The sequence below is a fragment of the Dicentrarchus labrax genome, unplaced genomic scaffold (genome assembly GCF_905237075.1).
Source record: "Dicentrarchus labrax unplaced genomic scaffold, dlabrax2021, whole genome shotgun sequence".
Lineage (NCBI taxonomy): Eukaryota > Metazoa > Chordata > Actinopteri > Moronidae > Dicentrarchus > Dicentrarchus labrax.
Genome location: NW_026136718.1, coordinates 8464649 through 8484209, shown reverse-complemented (window position 1 = coordinate 8484209; position 19561 = coordinate 8464649). Strand labels below are relative to the sequence as shown.

General features: G+C 40.0%; 1 protein-coding gene across 7 annotated transcripts in view; it reads right to left on the bottom strand.

Moving 5' to 3' along the window:
• Positions 1–1521: 1521 nt before the first annotated feature.
• The window catches only part of dnajc6 (DnaJ (Hsp40) homolog, subfamily C, member 6), a 43941-nt gene continuing 25901 nt past the window's right edge, over positions 1522–19561 (bottom strand). For 2 of the 7 annotated variants that reach the window (XM_051376170.1, XM_051376163.1), the window contains 14 exons: positions 18685–18818; positions 17427–17621; positions 16785–16902; positions 15901–15980; positions 15580–15773; positions 14074–14100; positions 12794–13171; positions 12443–12586; positions 11377–11478; positions 11040–11174; positions 10176–10487; positions 8448–8596; positions 7827–8003; positions 1522–4558 (listed from right to left, as the gene is read on the bottom strand). In XM_051376170.1, the coding sequence (XP_051232130.1) occupies positions 4457–4558; positions 7827–8003; positions 8448–8596; positions 10176–10487; positions 11040–11174; positions 11377–11478; positions 12443–12586; positions 12794–13171; positions 14074–14100; positions 15580–15773; positions 15901–15980; positions 16785–16902; positions 17427–17621; positions 18685–18818 (2247 nt within the window). In that variant the 3' untranslated portion in view covers positions 1522–4456. The remainder of the gene's footprint in view (positions 4559–7826; positions 8004–8447; positions 8597–10175; positions 10488–11039; positions 11175–11376; positions 11479–12442; positions 12587–12793; positions 13172–14073; positions 14101–15579; positions 15774–15900; positions 15981–16784; positions 16903–17426; positions 17622–18684; positions 18819–19561) is intronic. The other 5 variants (XM_051376164.1, XM_051376167.1, XM_051376166.1 and 2 more) reach the window with 5 other exon arrangements.

Genomic DNA, 19561 nt, shown 5'->3' with positions numbered 1-19561 from the left:
TCATACTGAACCATGACTGACTTCCAAACTACTAGGGTTACAAATCAAGCCCTTAAAATCTGACTTTCAGTGAGCACAGAGTACTTTCAGCAGATGAATGTGAAAACATCCTTCTAGTGTCAAAATCTGCACATACTTCATTCTACACTGTGAAGATCAAACATCCAACTGGAGGAACAAGTAGAAAAACATATTCTTAAGTGTTCCAGCAGCACCTTTTACCTTTTGTGGTAACATTTGTGAATGTGTTTACATTCTTGATTACATTCAACTCACCTCAGAGGACATCCATGTCCCCACTTCTATCTTGATGCATATTTGAAACTTTGTGTGTGTGTGTGTGTGTGTGTGTGTGTGTGTGTGTGTGTGTGTGTGTGTGTGTGTAGTGTGTGTGTGTGTGTGTGTGTGTGTGTGTGTGTGTGTGTGTTGATGAGACTTGTGCCTAATGGTGTAGGATTACATGAAAAATAAAACACTAGCCTCTACTAATGGTCTACATCTAGCAGTGTTGATTCTGTCTCAGGAAGTGCGTCAGCACTGTCAGCAGAACAAGTTAGAGGAAGGAAAAACTGAAGAGTGCAGCAGTAACCTTATTTTACAATGAATCACTGATTGGGTAGGGGGTATTTTCAATTACCCTAAATTTCCTTCTGGATAGTCAAACACTGACAATGCAGTCCTGTTTTTCCCGGATCTGAGCCCCAGGGGAAAACTTATCAACCCCATAACTGGTCACATATGAGAGGAGTTAAACACAAAGTGAACAGCAGCATTGTAGTACAGCACATTGTTATAATAAGCTTTCAGTAGCATCAGTGTTGAAATGCTGCACCTCCACTCCAACATGAAATCACTACATAAAGCAAAGCAGACATTTCTGATGTTTTAAATAAATGTTGTTGCACATTGACTCTAGAAATAAAAGTACAAATAAATATTTTTTTTTCCAACCTACTTGTGGATGATATTAGTAGATGCTGATTGACAAAAAAGTTACACAGTGATGTCCTGTAGCACAAGCACAGAGAAAGTACAGTAACAAAGAACATGTATTCAAGTACTGTCTTTAAGTTTTTGAGGTCTTTCACTTGACTATTTACATCTTGTGCTGCTTTATATTTCTACTCCACTTTTACAGCTGTAGTTAGGCACTTTTCAGATGAGGCTTTGAGACTTTACATTAAAAACTATAAGCTTAAAATACAATGCATTGCAAAATATTAAACTTAAAGCAAAAATCTGTGCTTTCTAACCAGCTTTAGAAAAAGTACTTGTACTTTGCTTTACTTTTGCTGATAATACTTCTGTAAGATTTTATGTGAAGGACTTTTACTTGTAATGGGTTAGTTTTAGATTGCTGTACTGGTACTTTTACTTAAGTAAATGACCTGAGTACTTGTTCCACCAATAGCCATATATCAATAGTGCATCTCATGTCTTTTACACTGCTACCATCTAGTGATCAAAGGGAGAAACACACAGAAATGCATGAAACCTGATGAATGCTGCGCACAGCTCCTGTTTTTCTGTTTACTATTTATTTTTGTGCACTGCACTTGATCATTATGTACATCCTGTAACGGTAAACAGAACTGAAAAGGAGCACATGAACAGAACTTTTACACAATTTAGTAATACTTGAACAGCAGACAGGCAAACACATAACGTACAGTAGTCTGTATCCAAATCTGATCACTTCCATACATACCACGACTTCAAACAACACACATCCATTGACTACAATATAGAGGTTAGCTTTTTAACATAGCCATAAGATTGCAGATAGAGAATTCAGTCAGCGAGGGGAGCTAATGAGGGTTATTTCACAAGTCCTCAGTATAAATAGAGAAGCACACACTACACACCTCCTGTGTCTGGTAAGTCACCAAAGAAAGCAGTAGCCTCTAGATGAGAGTTTAACATTTTCAGCCAGTGTCATGTTCAGGGATGTGATCCATTCTGGGTCCCGAACCGGTTGAAGAAACAGCGCTTTATAGCAGTCATACTCTTTTTCCACTAATCAGTATTCAGTCAACATCCTCAACACACATGAACAAACTGAGAATCCTGGGAAATAATGAAGACCAGCAGAGGGAGAAAACATTATGCTGGTTAACAAGGATTAATGACAACAAAAAATGATCTAATCCTTCATCAAAACAGAGAGAGAGAGAGAGAGAGAGAGAGAGAGAGAGAGAGAGAGAGAGAGCATGAAAACAGTAATGACCTTAAACAGTTCATGAACATGTGAAGGCAAATATGCTCAATTTGCGTGTTAAAATAGATTTTAAACACATTTTTGAACCGATAACAAAGGTCAAACATCAGAATATCTCAATGGGGTTTTACAGGAAAAAGCTCTTTCAGTAACACAAAGCTGGAAGGTGAGGATGTTACAGGATATTAGCGTCTTGTTAAAACCTCAAACCCCTAACAGAAATTGAGAATTGCTTCAGTTTCCGGTTGATAATAAGTTAATAAATATATTTTTGCATATGTTGTATCATTGGCCCATGGACTTCATCTCAGGACTATGAAATACATTTTACACAAGGAGACAATGTCAGAAGTCAATTCCTATCATACTGAGGAACGATCACATCAGTCAGCATATTAATGAAATTATATGGAGAGAATAATGTGCGTACATGTACAGCTCCTAAAAAAAAGGCTGATACTTTGAGCCAAGTGTGTTGTACCTCACTGTTGATATGCAATAGTGTCAATATTACTGCATGATAATTATAAATAAAAGTGTCAGTGGTGTGACAGAAATGTTTCATAAATGTAAACAAATTACATAAAGTGATAAGACATGTTGCAGTCGCTGCAAATGTGTGTTTTGCTAAAAAAGTGGTAACAACAGCAGATATATGTAGAATCTGAGTGAAATTAAATTGAGATATGAAGCATTGAGATACAGTAAAAAAACTCATCAGTCTGACCATCATTTAGTGTTGTAGGGAGTTTGTGTGGTCAATAGAAACATGAGATGTGCAGCACTGCATGAGTGATGCTGCAGACTATAAAAAACTATACACACAAAAATTGTGATATAGTTTTACAAATTATTCCCTGGTTTTACTAGCTGTTGATGAGTTAATGGCCCAAAAAACTCGAACATGTCCTTTACATACATTAGCTCATGACATGTGCAGTTCATTTAAACCAAAATGCAGCAGGTCTGATACACAAAACGACCAAACGATGTTGGACAAACTAATAAATAAATAACAATGGCTTTCCTTCAAAGCTGCACCGAGTAAAGTTGTCAGTTTGTGCTTTCACAGAGCTCCCTTGCAAAAATGCATGTTATTGTATGAGTGAGTATGCATGAGGCCTTGAGGTGCGTATGGAACTGTGCATGTGCTAATCCTAAAATACAGTATACAATCCCCAGTTCCCTTTGAACATGGACACACACAAGGCTTGATTACATCAGACACACCAATGATAAATCATTCTCCTACAACAGCCTTTTGCTAATCAGTCACATGAATATTAAGTCTGGAATTAAAATTGTAGCAGCCTTCTGACCAGTGTTTTTTTGTTTTGTTTTCATTTAGTTTATTTTTTCATTTTCAATCATACTCAGCAGAATCCAGCTAATGGAGATGGAAGCCGACCTGTAATCAGTTACTGTGGAGAGCAGTAATAGCAATAGGCTTTCATTCACTTTTTTTCTAAATTCGGTTTTTAATTTACAGCTGATTTTTGTTTGAGAACAGGTTTGGATTCAGTTCAATTTCACTTCAACCAGTTAAAAACATATAGTAACTGGATGCTGCTGTTCTTTTTTGTCTTTCTAGTAACTTTTAATTGTATGAAAAACTGTTGCTCCGATATGACATAACTGATCATGCATCCAATTGTCAGTACAAAGCAAAACATTTCCCCAATAGAAAGTTTTTTTTGATTGATTGCTGTTTAATGCTTTTTGTGCCTTACAGACAATCTGGCGCTCTGAATACCTTATTTAGACCAGTCAAGTTCAGTTTACTCCCTGATGTGTTTTTCTCTTATCTTGTGTGTCCATCGTCTCTCGCTGTCTTTTGTTCTGACTCCTCTCAATCAAGAGTTTCTCTGTTTTTCTAGACATCCCGGTGACATCTGCTTTGATTGGTGGGTTGGTTCAGAGCTAAGGTCACTCAACAAGGAAGGAAAATGTTGCACCACATACATACAGTAGGTAGGTACATTTGAGCTACAGGGAGTCATTAGTTCAGTTGTTAGTCTGGTCACTGGAGTTCGGGAGTCTTTTGTCATCTTTGCAGATCAACTGGATGTTCTGTGTTCTGTGTGTGTGGTGAGAAGAGAAGTGCGGGTCAAAGCACAGGTATAAAGGCAGATGTTGTAGGGTGCAGCTGTAGTATGTTGACCAGAGGTGGTGACACATTTTTAGGGTTAGATGACAGCAGGGACATCCTCTCCTCGCTCACTTTCTCTCACTATTTATTCAGTAGAGGGGTTTTTGTCCTTGGCTTTCAAATTCTGACCAGGCATCATTTAGTTCCATGAAAATCATCTTGGCATATTGTTCATAGGGCTGTCCTGTTGCCTGTGAGGAAAGATGGAAAAAGACAGTAACAGTTGAACCCATAGGAAGATCACCTTAAAACATGGTGCACTTCTCGCCATATTAAAATGAGTGATGCACAGCAGGTGTTTTACCTCTGGCCAAACACCTGCTTTTACATAACAGATTGGACTGTGGGCAGACATTAGCTAAACAAAGCTGCTCTTAAAATTCAAGAGCTGCAAGATCAAGCCTTACGTCATTAGGTGTCGATTTACTCTGTGACTGGGGTCAAAAAAGGGGAACAAATTGGCGTGCGCACATGCACGTAATCCATTCATTTACACACAGCCTGTGGAAGCATTGGGGAAGAAAAGGGAAGGTGACAAATAAACAGGACTTAAGCAAACAAACACAACACAAAGAGACACAAAACATTCTTAAACAAAAGAAAACTACAAAACGCCTACAATACTCTTCAATTAAAACTTGTTGCGCAATAATAAAGTTGCTGACCCTCAAAATGCTGTTTCCATTGTGTTCATCAATGAAAATAAGACCCTTAAGTTCAGATAAGTTACCATTATTTATTTCTATATTGTGTTCCTTGCTTTTGTCTTTCATTGTGAGGCTAATGATGACTGATGTATGTGTGAATGTGTGTCCATCTGTCCTGATAAGCCCGCTTTTATGTGTCCTTTAAATTCACATTAAATTCACAAAGAGGTGCTCTTGTTCTTGTTGGATTATGCAAATGAATCTGACATACAGCTGCCACTAAGTCTGCCCTGTTTTCATGATTGAAATCCTGCCGTAATGATTGATCAGGATTGGGCCTTGTGATTCACTCACTTGCTCTCCTTATGATAAAAGAGAGGATAAATAGAGCGGTTAGAAGCCTTGTACTTTCTCCTTGCATGCATACTGGTGATGTCTACCTGCCATGATCTCACAACAAATCAGAGCCATAACTTGAGTATACCTGACAGTAAAAAGAAACAGGCTATCCTGAAGACTAAAGCCACAGGTAAGATAATTTTATGGGTTGCAGTTTGACTTGTCTTGCTATTTGTAAGGACAATGAGGAACTTGCTGTGCTGCTTTGAGTCATTCTCTGTTTACTGTATTCATCCCACAGGTACAAACTACCTTCCGGACTCCAGATGGCGCTGATGTTCAGCTAGAGGCTGGTGACTCTGCAAGCATATCTGCAAAACTACTAACTAAAAGTCTAACTGTGAAGATCCAGAGCCAGATTTTGTTTTTCGCAAAAATGCCCCTGATCCTACATCTCCTAACACTGATCTTGGTGGAGTCCACCATGGGAGCTCCACGGACCATGAAAGCACCAGACGTAAGAGTAAATGATATTAATATTTTTCTGACTATGGCATGGCAGGTAGCCAGCCACATAAGGACCAATTCCAGCTGTTATGTCTGTGGCCTAATGCCGTACACAGCTGGGGGAGGTTTACCTCTAATGGCCTTACCTGCCTCTGACTGTGACACCTGCCACCTGATGCATATCCCCTTGTCTCAGTCTTATTCTCACCCTGATTGTTCCAGAATCACCAAAATGAGACCACTTAACTGTTCTAGAGGACATGCAAACTGCTACAGATGTCTCAAAACACCAAAACCTGTCCCCATTATGCTGCTTCCTAAGCCGTTCCCTTGGTGCCTCCAGAATGACGGCAAGACACCTGTAGGAAAATCTAACTGCCTTCGTACATTCAAATGGGACCCGGAACAAACCAGTATTGACTTTAAATCTCTGGATTCTGCACCTGATCACTGTTTGGAAGCAGCCGGCCAGGTTCGCCTCAATGCTCTAGCTCACCGCACTGCTAGCTGCTCCATCTCCGCTCCTGTGGGAATGTACTGGGTATGCGGAAAGCTTGCATATCCGTATCTTCCTGTGGATTACAAAGGACGCTGTGGCTTGGCATACGTCATCCCAGCTATGAGAGTGGCTCACTCCTTGCCCAAAAAACCTCCTGTTAAACGAGTACCACGTGGAATTTCAGATGTCTTTGGGACTCATCATCAATCATCTTTCAAGAATGTACTTGGTCCCCTTGTTCCTTTTTACGGGATTATGTCTGCATTAGATCAAATTGCCGATCTGTCTCAAGCAATAGAAGTTATAGCTAATGAAACTGGTAAGGCTCTCATGCTGATATCGAGTGAACTCGCCTCTGTTAGACTTCTAGCTTTACAAAACAGAGCAGCTTTGGATTTTCTTTTAGCAGCCCAAGGAGGAACTTGTGCTGTAATTGGTTCTGAGTGTTGTACCTTTGTGCCTGATTATAATGCTACGATTGGCGATATAGTAAATCACCTTCATGAAACTGCTAACTCTGTTCACCAGGATAGTAGTTCTTCATTTGATTGGTTGGAAAATACTTTAGGATCACTGAGTCATCCCATTCTTGAAGTGGTGATTATTTTGGTTGCTTTCTTTGTAATACTGTCTTTGTTCACATTGTGTTTGAAAAAGTTCCTGTTCAACTGTTAATTTTGCTAATATTATTGATCCTTTGATGTTTTATGTCTCTTAGATTACAGTCAAATACAGAAGCACTGCAAGTAACTGCAGCAGAAACTGTTTCTAGGGGACACTAAAAAGTGATGAGCCGGCCTGGACGCAGCTGGGTCATACTAATTTTTCTTTTAGCTCAATTTCCTTACAGACAGCCTTCAATAACTTCATGAGTCACAAACCATGGCAACAACAAGCATGTCCCAGCTGTGTTCATCATGTTTTAGAGTCCCATTGAAACAGTTTCTGTTGATCTCCGTGCTATTTACAGTGTTTCTATATCTGGTTGTACTTTCTCTATATGCGTTTTTTAGTAAATCCTGTGTTTTGTCTATTTGCATGTGTCTTCTTAAGTTCTTAAGGGCCACTATAGTAATGTCACCACATAGGATAACAAATTGTACACTTCAGGAAGCAGGAAAAATTGGACAGAAATTGTAATTATTTGAGGCACCATGATAGCTGAATGGTTACAGCGTATGCCACATGGGCACAACAATCGCAGGTTTGATTCCAGATATTGTTTTTGCATGTTATAGCCCTCTCTCTTCACTTGTCACTGTCCAATAAAGGAAAAACATTTAAATTATTCTTATTGTTTTTTTACATGTATAACAGTGGTGTCTGTTCAAATCCCAACAATAAGAAAATGAAGCCCATATAAAAAAAAAACATGAGGGTTAATAAAAGAGATTTTGTTTGATGTGAGGACAGAGAAGCCTTGTTTTCTCCCCCCGCATGAACTCCACCAGTCATTATCTGTCTCACCTTATCTGGGTGGACGACCAGGACAGCTTTGCGGTAGACCTTCTTGACCTGTTCAGGAGTAACCAGGTCAGCCATGCCCACAGGCTTCCAGCGCGTCTCTCCCTCCCACAGCACAGTATGCATGGTGGACAGCAGAGCACGGATGTTACGCTCCTTCCCCTCAATCCAGTCCAGAATCTGGGTCACAAACAGGAGAGGGAGAGAAGTCGCACCATTAGCCGGTTATGACCAGATTTGGAACAATAATTAGCAGAAATGCTTTCAGTTATTTTGGCTCTGGTCAAACGTTTTTAAAGGAGTAATTAGAGGAACCATAGTTTGGTCATGGGAGACCTACACTGGTGGCTTCATTAATTCTGAAATAAACAGAAAGGCTTTCACAGCCAAAGGTTTTTCAGTACACCATCCTACTTTTGGGAATCACTGAATTGCTTCTATTGTGCTAGACTGAATAAACAGACGACAAAAACCCAATGAACTGATGTCAAACCATAATTCTGCTCAGATGTAGTGATGCAAGGGTCATGGGACTTCATGGTGTTTCTCACAAAAGAACAAAAAACTACTCCTTATTTTCATTAGTACACAGATATTACTCAGTATCACATCAGAAAAAAAGACCTTTATTTTCTCAGGGTCCATCTCTTTGGCCATCTCCTCCTTCCTCATTTCTGCTATAGTCCTGGGCCCTTTCTTCTCTTTGGTCCCTGCAAAGCCCTGACCAGACAGCAGGTCATCAAAGTTAGCATCCAAGACCCTGGGCTTAGTACCTGGCAAAGAGGGATACAAACACAAAGAGAGAAAACATATATCTTTAAGCTACTCCGCAACTGATCATCCTTGCACTATTAGTTGTGATATAGTTTTACAAATTATTCCCTGGTTTTACTAGCTGTTGATGAGTTAATGGCCCAAAAAACTCAAACATGTCCTTTACATACATTAGCTCATGACATGTGCAGTTCATTTAAACCAAAATGCAGCAGGTCTGATACACAAAACGACCAAACGATGTTGGACAAACTAATAAATAAATAACAATGGCTTTCCTTCAATGCTGCACCGAGTAAAGTTGTCAGTTTGTGCTTTCACAGAGCTCCCTTGCAAAAATGCATGTTATTGTATGAGTGAGTATGCATGAGGCCTTGAGGTGCTTCACGTATGGAACTGTGCATGTGCTAATCCTAAAATACAGTATACAATCCCCAGTTCCCTTTGAACATGGACACACACAAGGCTTCATTACATCAGACACACCAATGACAAATCATTCTCCTACAACAGCCTTTTGCTAATCAGTCACATGAATATTAAGTCTGGAATTAAAATTGTAGCAGCCTTCTGACCAGTGTTTTTTTGTTTTGTTTTCATTTAGTTTATTTTTTCATTTTCAATCATACTCAGCAGAATCCAGCTAATGGAGATGGAAGCCGACCTGTAATCAGTAACGTACTGTGAACAACTGTCTTAGTGACAGATCCCTTCCCACTGAAGAATGAATGTGCCTACAGCAACCAAAGGTTAATGTATGAAAATCTGTCACTAAGTATTAAAACTAAATCTCTCTACTCTCTCTCCTAAATATCTCTCTATATAAATCAGATGTAATGTATGCTCTGGGTTAAAATAACTAAACAATTGGATGAAAGAGATCTAGGATAAAAACAACAAAACTGATACTGAACAGATTGTCTGCATATGTATATGCAAGTGTCAATGCATGTATATATTTTACAGGACTATTTCAGTCAGACAACTCATGTTTGAAATGTTTATTACAACATTATAGCATATTTAGATTTTGGCGTCTAGGCTCCGACCTCATCATTCCCCACAGATATGTTTAGATAGAGATATTGGGGAGTGATAAGCAAATACCTTAATCCCCTAGCCGGAGCCTACAGGTGGATACTGGGGTGGTGGTGGGGCTGACATAGCAGCAGCAGCAATATGGATGCAGGGCAACAGCGGCATTGACAGAGCAGAGGGAGAGCTGGGAAATTGTGCAGTTTAAATAGATCGCCAGATTGGAAGGGTGCGCTTGGTTAGTGATTATGGAGTGAGGCATGTCATGTAGGCTTTGTTCCATTTCTGTCATTTTATTAATACAGTGGCAACAAAAGCACTCAGAAAGCACACACAGTACCTCTAAACCAAACCCATAAATGCTCATTAATCTATTTTAATGAAATGTTCAGGATTCTTTTTCCCTGCATCTTGATCAAAATAAATATACTTGTGGAAGTGATGATTTATGAAGAATACCTAAATCCTTAAATTTAAATTCACAACCTGACAACAATATTTGCGTCATACCAGAAAACATCAAATCTAATTCCACATGCTCACCCATGCCAGCCTGTGCTTTGTTTCCTGCGCTGGGCGAGCCCCCTCCCATTGCAGAGAAGCTGACATTGTAGTTGGGTCGGTTCTGGGGCGATGTGTGAGGCATGGGGGTGTGGCTGGGGCTGGGCTTTGGCTGCGGGGCAGGGCCCTGTCCTTGGGGCTGCCACCCTCCAGCGCTTCCAGCACCTGGCTGCCACGAGGGGAAGCCAGCTCCTGCGTGCTGGGGAGATGGAGGAGGTCGCGACGGGGAGCCCATGGGAGGGATGGAAGGAGCGGTACCAGTTGGAGTGGTGGGTTTGCTGGAGAAGCCAGAACCTGGACAGGACAGATATTATGATTTAAGACCTGGTGGTGAATGTAACAAAGACTGAGTTAATGTACTTTAAGCTAAGGTACGTAATGTATTTCAGAAGTATTTTTTGTTATATTTGTTGAAATTCTCTTCACATCCCGACAGGAATCAATCAATCAAATACTCAAAAAAAAAAAAAATAAAATGATTGGCTGGCCAATTTCCCTGTCTCCCTACCTATCTGCTTGCTTACAGAAGTAGAAAGTTTGGATAAAGCAACAGGTTAAACCAGAGTCAACAGGAGTGGCTTTTCAACAATAATGAGAACTGACAGGTAATTACCTATTTTGTTTTGTTTTGTTGGGAATTTGTTATTTTCCTAAACTATGTAGAACTATGAATGAGAATGAGGTTGTTGGATACGGCTGGTGATGACTATGTGCTATGCTTCTCTCAGGCACTGCATGTTCATATCCCACCCCCTCCCTGAAGAGTTTCTGTTGGATACTTTTGAAATCGAATTGAATCTACAACGTTACCTGCCCTGTTTAATGCTAATGTTTCCAATGACTGACCTCCAAGGCTCCCCCCGAGGTTGCCTATGTCAGCGAATGGATCCAGTGTGTTTGGCTTGGTTTGGTGGGTAGGAGTGCTGTGGACCGACCCTGTGGGGCTTGTAGTGGCTGACCGACTGCCCATACTAAAGCCTGCTACAGGGTAAATAAACAAACAACAATGCAGGAGAAAACAGTTGTATTTTAGTTCTTTTTATCTCATTCAGTTCCACCAACTTCCACTGATGTGAATAAACACAAAAAGGTTTGGTCAGCTTCCCTGATCAAAGAATTAGATGAACATTCAGTGCTGTTCCAGTTATTTAAGTGTGTGTTTGGTTGAGTTACTGGTTTCTACCTGTGCTTGCGGTGGCCGGTCTGTTCCAGTCCCATCCTCCCATGGCGTTTTGCTGCTGAATGTTGACGGTTGGGGTGGTGGGTGGGACAGGGGAACTCCGGCCTATTGAAGCACATAAACGTTTGTCACAGATTGAGGACACAGTGAATGGGAACTGAGCAACAGGAACCCACACAGCCAGAGAAAATAATAGCAGGGTTGAGTCTCAGAAGAGGTGTTATTATGGGGGCGGTTGGATAATGTGGATATTTCTGTGATGAAAGTGCACCCAAAAAGTGTCATGCCATACTTCTCAGGCAATGTACATGTTATTTGTAATAGCTGAAAATAGAGGTCTATGTTTTCATACGCATTACTGTGGGCTCAGGTTGGGTCCACGCTGGCAATATACATTAAATAAAAACAAAATAATCAGTATGCCTTTTACTCATTGTGTCATTTTTTTGGTTTTGTTTTTTGTGTCATAAAATGTTACACTGATTAAAAAGCTTATTAATAATGTTGTTGTTGTTGTTGCTGTGCGTCATCGTACACACTGTAAAGGTGTCAGGTCTTAAGAAATGTCTCCCTCTAAAGTAGCAGAACTGCCCTGCCATGTTTGAAGTTAAATTATTGGCTTTGGGAACAGTTCAGGGTGAAAATGTTGTTGGTTGATGGGGAATGATTCGTGCTGTGGGTGAAATATCAAGCCTGTGCAACCTCTGTGCAATACTAATCTGACAGGCTGCAAATACTTATCATACATCATGCAAACCCCTTCACTGCCCAACATACAGCAGCAATATAAAAAAAGGCAATCTCTTGCAAAGCCAGTGTGTGATAAAGCAGTAAGTAGAGTAGTGCTCAGAAAAAGGAGAAAGATATAAATTATATGGTGCAGTCTAATTAATCAAATAAATAAATAAAACATGTTTTAATGTGCAGAGACAATCGCAATGCTTTTATGTGTTAAGATGTGGCAGCAGACTTGCAGATACTGTATAACATGCTTACCCTGATGTGGACTTTAAAAGGTTTTATTTGATCCAAAATGCTGTGAGAGTGCAGCAGTAGAAGCATGCCTTACCCAAGCTTGTAGGCTGCAGGGTGGGTGATGGAGAGCGAGCAGCATGCAAGAATGGGTCTGGCTGCCCCACATTACCTGGTCCAAGAAAAGAACCCATCATGTCCTGAGGCTTGGGCATGGGACCCGTCCCGAAGGGATCAAACGCTAAGGGGAAACAAACATACCCAGCATTGTTATTGCCTTGGCTTTTGCATTACAGAATGTTAAGTGCCACTGGGTTTTTTTGTATATTATTTTTTAAAATAAACCTGACTGGTTTTCCATGTGCAAACTACTTTAATTACATACATACAATAAGAATATTCTGTTTGAGGTTGTGCGTCAAATGTAGTTTCAAATTTGGTATCTCACCTGGTGGCGCAGGAGAGGGGCATGGCGAGGCAGTGTTTGGGACTACTTTATGTGGTGTGGAATGGGCAGATGATGCCCCACTGGTTGGCTGGGGTGGCCCCCCGAACAAGTCCCCCAGGAGGTCAGTGGTTGCGGCTGCAGTAGACGGGGGCTGAGATGAAGGACACGGCCGGTGGATACCCTCCCCATCGAGGCCAAGAAGATCCACTTCCTCAGTGGGTGCAGCGGCAGCAGGCATTGGAGCAGGGGGGTCGGGTCTCTGGGGGGCAATGCTGGCGTTGCTTCGCTGGCTGGAGAGAGACAGCATCTCATCATCCGATGGCTCGCTCTCCTCGCCGTGGCCCCGACCTTCCGGACCTCCTTGGGGCCGGCTTGGCTCTGCAAGAGGATGAAACAGAAATAGAAGGAAAGAGGTAGAGAAAGAAAGAGACAGAGGAAAAATTTAGTGAATTACCAAATGAAACAAAGGCATGCAAAGTGGAGAAAGCAGAGAGTGGAAGAAATAACAAAGCAGGAAATTAATTGGGGCAAAGCAGACAGAAATACAGAGAAGGTTGAGAGAAAAAAGGACAAGAGCGAGGTAGGGGATAATGAGCATCTACGTAGGTCATCTCTGCAACAAGCACCAGCTATTCTCCTGATACTGTGCACTGCGTGCTATAATTTACTATGCTGCACACTTTGCTACTGGTGGCTGCTTTTAGCTAGAGTAACTGGAGGAGATCATTTCTAAGACAATATGATAAATAAATTGGACAGAATCCAGTCAATAAAATATACCGTATGCTTTTAATAGGGATGGGACTGTAAACTTCAGGTAGTATTAATCTACAGCAATATTTCACTTTGGTAGAACATTTTAAATTTGTACCACTTACAGCTGCTTCCTTTCGCAATCAATATGTGTTGTAAATATTCACAAATATTTCTCTGCATACAGGGAAAAACACATCAGTCTGCTGTTGGAGGATGTCAGGGGACGTGTGTTAAGGGAATTACTAACACTAGTAATTTATTCAGGTCTCCAGATAATTGGAATTTATGACAGTGACCGATTTAAATCATCCACCAAACTGATATATCACTGCACAACAAGGTTGGGGTTCATTTCAATTCAATCAGTACAGATTGTGAATGGAAACAGCCAAGAGATTTTCCAATAACAGAAGATGTATTCGTCAATTGGGTCAATGTATGATTGAACTGAACCAAACCCTGGTTAACTACTGTCACTGTACTGAACAGTTCCTCTAACAGGTCTGTGGTTTCTACTGTCTTACCCTCCAAATCCAATCCCTCCATCTCATCTTGTAGGGACAAAAATGAGAGTTAGTTTATTAGTTTGTTCACGTGTGTGCATGTAAATGTGTATGAATGTATTTTTGCATACACAGCACTATCCTACGTATCAGTTGTGCACCGTGATGGAAAGTAACTCTGTACATTTACTCAAATACTGTACTTAGGTACACATTTGTGGTACTTACTTGAGTCTATCCACTTCATGCTACTTTATACTATAATATTGTACGTTTTACTCCACTACATTTTATTTTACAGCTATAGTTACAAGCTACTTTAGCTTACTTTACTTACTTTAAGAGATTTTACACACAAATTATATGACCAGTTTAAAATATGATGCATTATTACAAATTAAACTACCCAACAGTATATGAAGTAGTTCAAATTCATCATCCAACCAAGTTATTAATTAAAATTCATTAAAGGTACATAATTCATCAATAATGATCCCATAATAAAACTTAACACTGACAAGGGCCATTCTACATAATGTGTACTTTTACTTCGATACTTTAAGTACATTTTGTCTTACTTTTAATGATGTGTTTTTATGGTGTGGTATTTCTACTTTTACTTAAGTAGGTGATTTGAATACTTCCACCACTGACCATTTTACACATATGTGCATAAAAATTTGGGTATGAGAGTGTACATGCATAATAATTTTGTGGCCGTGTTTGTTTGTGTATTTATTCACTTCTTTCTATCTTTGTGAGAAAAAGTCTGAGTTTTAGACTTTGAGAATGAAGACATTCTTTACAAGTCACAATTAACTGAATGTAAAATTAGTTCAAGATTAGGATTAAGGTCTAAAATTACTTTAGGTTTATGATTCATTCTAAAATGGGTCAAATCGTTGCTTTTTGTAGAATTTGAACAGCTAACAATCAACAAATAACAATCAGCCATTCTGAATGTATGTTACACTGGTTGGGAAGCTCTCTATCCAGAGAAAGTAAATATGAAAAATGTCCTAATGTTGTGTAAAACAAGATGCATTTCAACATTACACATTGAAAATGTTTTAAAAATCATTGACTGTCAATCAAAGGCTTGATACAGGGCTTTTCTATGCATATTGAACTGCTGCTATGACTGTAGTTGGTGGTAAAATGTGGTAATCTTTGTCATCTTAATAAATATCTACCAACAGTAACAGTTAGCATGAGGCTTTGACAATGCTTCTGAGTCAGAGTCATGAGAGATGTTGCCTTTTAGTATTAATATAATCATAATCACAATATAAACTATTTTAATTTTGTTTAAATGATAAGCATTTAGTAGCCAGTATGGTAGTGGAAACTTATTTAGCTATGGACAGAAAACAATGGTATCATTGAGCTTTTCAAAAAAGGCTCATGAAACTACGATCCACACAAAAGCTAATGGATAACTTTATGTTATGGATTAAACATCTGTGTGCGGTCCACGTTAGCAGAGGCAGTTTGTATTTGTCCCCAGTGTACCCATCCCCACAGTACCAGCAATAGCCAGTGCGTCCTGGTGTTCCTGGTGGCAGGAGAAGAGCACGTTGGGGCAGAGGTCTTTACAGGGAAACTGCTCCCACGGCGGCGTCAGGTCTTTTTGCTTGTCCACCTCCTCCACCTCCACATCCAGTATCACATGGAAAAGCTGGGGATACTTCTCAGGAGAGTCACATGCATCCAGCTCTGGTCTGAGAGGAAATTATGTGTATGACAGAAAAAAATGCATATGGAGTGAGAGGAAAAAGCAGCATATGTATCTATCTGAAAAGGTCTGTCATACAAACACAAGTGATTAATTAGAAGAATTGACCTTACTTGTTAAACTTTAACATGGTGGTACCAGGAGCAATGAAGCCAGTGTGGAACTGGATCTGGAAGATCTGGGTGTTGGACACCTAACAACAGCAAAACAAAAGTATCATATCACTTATACAACACAAGTCTGTTTTCATAGTTTTTGTCATTTCTATGACCACATTTTACTTATGAGCTGAATTACTGGAATATAAGTTTGAGATCTGAGAAGTCTGTTTAATAGAGTTAGTAGAGTCTGAGGGGGATCAGAGGGGAAATGCAGTCAGTCAGACTTAGTCAGTAGAAATAAAATAGAAGCTGAACTGGCAAGTTATTGTCTAAACTGTCTGTTGTAAAGGTCGGATGGATTTTGCTAGCTTGTTCCTGGTAAGCTTGGACCTACTGTAAAAGCTGTATTTGCATGTTCATACACTTTTACAATGCATTTAAAAGCTGTAAAGACAATGTTGGGGAGCGACTCTTTCAACAGATATATCAGCAAATGTTTGTTTGGAAGCAAAATGACACAATAATCAAAAGAACTGAGGGCTATAACTAGAAAAGAAAAAAGATTAATAAAATGTCTACTGTTTCTCACAGTGCTACTGTTGAAAAAAAGCCACACATTTCGATAAACTCAGCATGTCAGGAAATTAAAAACCTGTCTCCAACATGTCACTTCTTGCTACTTCTTTCCTCCTGACATTTTGTGGGTTTGTGTTTGGATTCAAGACAAATATTCAAATAAGTCGCAGACACATGCTGAGACTGATGGCTGACAGTTCAGTATATGAACTCATGCCAACAAGATTTTTCCAAAATGGTCGTGGTGCAACATGTCATTTCTGTCAAGTTTGATTAAGATGTTGACTCTATCAGCACACAGTAGAGCGCATAAAGTTTACCTTGGCTTGCAGACGTCCTCCAATGGTTGACCTCATGTGGTAGATTGAAACGACGACGTCTCCTTGCACACTCACACCCAGAGGGAAAACTACCTTACCCTCTTGGACTCTGTGCTCTCTGCAGAATGTGTAGGGGCAAGAAATATGGATGTTATTGTAACAACATAGCATAATCAGTTAATTTAGCAACACCAAGAATGATAACTATAATTGTATAGTTCCACACCACAACTATAACAACGACAGTGGCAAATAATATTGTGTCTGATATTGTATTTGATGAACAATATCAAATGCTTATAGAATGTGACATTCGGCTGCAAATCACACATAAAAAAAGGTCTTAAGCGCTGATAGGGTCTGTGAAGTTCTTAACAATGTCCTCTTTTCTTTTTTTTTTACCAAAGTATGAATAAAGTTATTCTCCAAACAACTCTCGTAACATAATTCTCCAAACTCCTCTCGTCTTTGTGAACCCATCCTTCTGGTGATCAATAACGTTATCAATTTTCCTATTAATCTACCGACATAGCTGGGGGTTGTCGCATTCATCAGTGTGGCTGCTAACATCCTTACAGTAGTTGTTATAGTTATTGTTCTCGGTGTGGATGGCCTTTTAATTTCACTATGTCCTCATCCTACCTCATCTTCTCGTACTCCTGTGCAGTGGTGAAGATCTTGGTCTCTCCGAGGAGGACGTCGCAGAAGGGCCGACAGCCACTACGCTGCTTGTTGAAGCATGGGACCGGAGTCATGGTGAGGGCTTTGATCACCATGGGCTTGGAGTGGGGTAGACTGGGCTTCTCTGATACCATGCTACACACATAGCCTATGTACCTGCACGGAGAGAAGACCAGATCATTTTCTTATCCAGCTTAATTTTTCAGTGTCCAATGCATCCCTCACTTTGTTTTCACATGTAAGTTGTTTTTTATGGTGACAGTCATTCACAAATTGACAGTTATACATTCAGAAGCTGTATCAGGCCAGCAAAGTGGAGGCACAGCACAGTTAGAGGGAGGTGAAACACACTGAAAAGTGCAGGCAAATCGATTTAAGGGCTTTGAACAATGTCCAGAATTATGTTACTGCCACCATTTCCATAAACGCTGAGGGAGATCTCGCTCGGGCATAGACTGATAAATACTATAGCAACTGGCTGGCAAGGTAATAAAATGTCCATCTTTGAGGGTCTGCCAGCTCTGCAGCCTAAGATTCATGCTTAGGCTGAGGAAACTGAGGACTGTTTTCTGCACTATTTGGCTACTTCATGTTTTCTCTCTAACATCAAATGGCCTGAAATTATGCTCTTATGCTAGAATCTAAAAACAAATGTTGCCCTCCAAAGTGGCAGATAGGAGAATAAAGGGCTGATGGTGGAACCTGCTGATGACGTGAATGTCTTTATGTATGTATTCAGATTCAGTGTTTTTCAGCTGGAAATGTCTGAAATGAAAATCAATCTTTGCACACATGCATACAGACGTATACACAAAGTGTTTAGAAGAGTTAAAAAAAAACAAATAAGCTGTCAGCCTATTGTCAATTCACTATTAGCACCCTTGTCCATTTATTAGATAGCTACGTTTCAGTGCAACAACCTTCATCAGTCATTTCAACAGCTGAGATATATCTGCATACAATAAGTCATCACTTCACCTTCATTTTGTTCTTATGTTAATTCTGACACTTCACTAGATGGTAAACTATGGGTCTTGACAGCAGAGAAAACACAGGAAAGAAGATGTGTTACAGAGAGGTCTGAAGCCAGATTGAAGTCGTGTGAAACTACTGTAGATGCCAGTTTCCTGTCCTTTCTTTCTCTCTCACTTCCCCTCTTCTCTTTCTCAATCTCTCATTTCTTACACCCACATGCACACACATGTTCAGGGATGCAAACCTGCGGTGTGACGGCCAGAGGCCAGAACCTGGTCTCTTGGCGCTGAGCAGCTGCATGGCAGGAACCGGGTTGTTGAAGAGGTGGCAGAAGCAGAACATGGCACAAACCAAAACACCCGAGGGACCACGACCATCCTAAAACACACACAACGAAAGAGACACTGAGACACATTGAGAAATGCTTAACAATTATTATATCATAAAGCTTCACCAATGTACTTTTGATCTTGTCAACCTCAACCGCTTCCATTTATGTCCATATAAGTGTTAACACAGTGACTCAAACTTTCTGAATGCCTGCTGTCGATCTACAATGTAACTCCAAGTCAAAGGTCAACTGTTAAAATAGTCAAAAGTCATAGCTCAAATAAGTGCATACAATATATAAGTTTGAAGTCCCCCTCCACTTAAACATATGTTTTTGTTCTTGTTCCAGTTGGACTTTGTTTGACACTTGAAGGATGTTTTCACATTCATCTGTTGAAAGTGGGTAGTTTTCCTCACTGAAAATCTGATTTTAGGAACGGGGCATATATGCATGAATTGTAATTTGTCAAGCCTGGTCCAATTTTCAATTTATACAAATTTTATGTAGAAACTTGAAGCCACCAGTACACAAACACTGAAAATGGACTTTTCAGTGAAGTAGGGTCATCTTGTATACAGCAGGAAAACCTTATAAATTAACTAAATTTGCATATTCATAGATTCTCATCACATATCAGACCCACATTATTGTTCAGAGCAGAATATTTGCATATATGTCTTAATACATGTCTGGGGGGGATCTTTAAGGCTATGTCTAATGCTTCAGTCATGTGCCAAAATAGGTCAACGCTAAATGTAATGGTCGCAGAGATTCTTATTCACTGAATGTG